Raw genomic sequence first — 2,723 nt, 5'->3', positions numbered from 1 at the left:
TTAATATAAATTTTGTAACATTTTCTGATTTTTTTGATAATCGTCAATTAAAGGGAGACATTTTCTCAATTTTTGTTATAGCTATTGCAGCCGCTGAAGCAGCCATTGGCCTGGCTATTGTTTCATCAATTTACCGTAACAGAAAATCAACTCGTATCAACCAATCAAATTTGTTGAATAATTAATATTAATCATCTAGATTCTAATATTGAGAAATCAATTTTAATTAGCATGTTTACTACGTAAAGTATGATCTTGTTTGCAAAACATAAGAAATCAAAGTATTTTGGCCTCTCTCATATCTCATAAACCAATCCAGAAAGGGGTTGATTAGAAAATCATGATAACTCATTGATTCATCTGGTATCTAAATATATGATTCGTTTCTAAGTTTACTAGATCGAAAATTTATAACATTCAAAAACGTATAGACCCAATGTCACATTCAGTAAAGATTTATGATACGTGTATAGGATGTACTCAATGTGTCCGAGCCTGCCCCACTGATGTATTAGAAATGATACCTTGGGACGGTTGTAAGGCTAAACAAATTGCTTCTGCTCCACGAACAGAGGACTGTGTTGGTTGTAAGAGATGTGAATCCGCCTGTCCAACAGATTTCTTGAGTGTCCGAGTTTATTTATGGCATGAAACAACTCGCAGTATGGGTCTAGCTTATTGATACGTTCGAGAAAACTCTACTTGAATCCATTTAATTTTTTTACCGACAAACCTGTGCTCGAAAATAAAAATATTTTGAGCACGGGTTTTTTTGGTCCAAGTGTATCTTGTCTTTACTACGAATTATTTTCCTTGGTTAACAATAATTGTCGTTTTTTCCGATATTTGCGGGTTCTTTAATTTTCTTTCTTCCCCATAAAGGAAATAGGGTAATTAGGTGGTATACGATATGTATATGTATTTTAGAACTCCTTCTAACAACTTATGCATTTTGTTATCATTTCCAATCGGATGATCCATTAATCCAACTAGTAGAGGATTATAAATGGATCGATTTTTTTGATTTCCATTGGAGATTAGGAATAGATGGACTTTCTATAGGACCCATTTTATTAACAGGATTTATCACTACTTTAGCGACTTTAGCGGCTTGGCCAGTTACTCGAGATTCTAGATTATTCCATTTTCTCATGTTAGCAATGTACAGTGGTCAAATTGGATCATTTTCGTCTCGGGACCTTTTACTTTTTTTCATCATGTGGGAGTTAGAATTAATTCCTGTTTATCTACTTCTAGCCATGTGGGGAGGAAAGAAACGTCTGTACTCAGCTACAAAATTTATTTTGTACACGGCGGGGGGTTCTGTTTTTCTCTTAATGGGAGTTTTGGGTGTTGCTTTATATGGTTCTAATGAACCAACATTAAATTTTGAAACATCAGTTAATCAGTCATATCCTGTGGTTTTAGAAATAATCTTCTATATTGGATTTTTTATTGCTTTTGCTGTCAAATCGCCCATTATCCCCCTACACACATGGTTACCAGATACCCATGGAGAAGCACATTACAGTACTTGTATGCTTCTAGCCGGAATCTTATTAAAAATGGGAGCGTATGGATTAATTCGAATCAATATGGAATTATTACCTCATGCCCATTCTATATTTTCTCCTTGGTTGATGATAATAGGTACAATACAAATAATCTATGCAGCTTCAACATCTCTTGGCCAACGGAATTTAAAAAAAAGAATAGCCTATTCCTCTGTCTCCCATATGGGTTTCATAATTATAGGAATTAGTTCTCTAACCGATACGGGACTTAATGGAGCCCTTTTACAAATAATCTCTCATGGATTTATTGGTGCTGCACTTTTTTTCTTGGCGGGAACGACTTATGATAGAATCCGCCTTGTTTATCTTGACGAAATGGGCGGAATAGCTATTCCAATGCCAAAAATGTTCACGATGTTCAGTAGCTTTTCGATGGCTTCCCTTGCATTACCAGGTATGAGTGGTTTTGTTGCCGAATTGATAGTATTTTTTGGAATAATTACCGGCCAAAAATATCTTTTAATTCCAAAACTACTAATTACTTTTGTAATGGCAATTGGAATTATATTAACTCCTATTTATTCATTATCTATGCCACGCCAGATGTTCTATGGATACAAGCTATTTAACGCCCCGAAGGATTCTTTTTTTGATTCTGGACCGCGAGAGTTATTTCTTTCGATCTCCATCTTTTTACCCGTAATAGGTATTGGTATATACCCCGATTTCGTTCTTTCATTAGCAGTTGACAAGGTCGAAGTTATTCTATCTAATTTTTTTTATAGATAATTGGATGACTGAAATAAAAAAACCTATGTTTGTTTTTAAAAACATTCTTGGACAATGAAAAAAAGAAGACTTTTTTTCTTCTCTTAACTTAAGAATTAAGTAAAAACAATGAAATTGAACTACATATGGTAGAAAACCGTGTGAATCATCAATACAATATTTGATTCACACGGTCCGCATGCTGGTTCATACAATGCGTCGCCCGCTCTTGTATTTGTAATAACTTGTCTTGAATTCAATTAAATGTTGATGGAAAAGAACCATAACTATGTAACCCTATTCCTAATAGATTGACCCCAAAATAGCATATCCAAATTATAAGAAAACCTATAGACGCTACAATTGCAGAATTTGGACCCCGCAAATTTCTATTTGTTCGAGTATGTAAATAAATTGCAAATACGATCCAAGTAAAAATGC

At 34.2% G+C, this 2,723-nt stretch overlaps 1 protein-coding gene across 1 annotated transcript; it reads left to right on the top strand.

Moving 5' to 3' along the window:
• Positions 1-517: 517 nt before the first annotated feature.
• LOC125813202 (NAD(P)H-quinone oxidoreductase chain 4, chloroplastic) lies at positions 518-2,488 on the top strand. Its single transcript, XM_049492684.1, is given in 3 exon segments — positions 518-662; positions 783-835; positions 837-2,488. Coding segments are annotated over 3 exon segments (1,665 nt in total). The 3' UTR covers positions 2,304-2,488.
• The last annotated feature ends 235 nt before the right edge of the window (positions 2,489-2,723 follow it).

The sequence above is a fragment of the Solanum verrucosum genome, unplaced genomic scaffold, assembly GCF_900185275.1.
Source record: "Solanum verrucosum unplaced genomic scaffold, falcon-dt-bn FXZP01000769.1, whole genome shotgun sequence".
Taxonomy (NCBI): Eukaryota; Viridiplantae; Streptophyta; class Magnoliopsida; order Solanales; family Solanaceae; genus Solanum; species Solanum verrucosum.
This window is presented reverse-complemented; position numbering and strand designations above follow the sequence as displayed.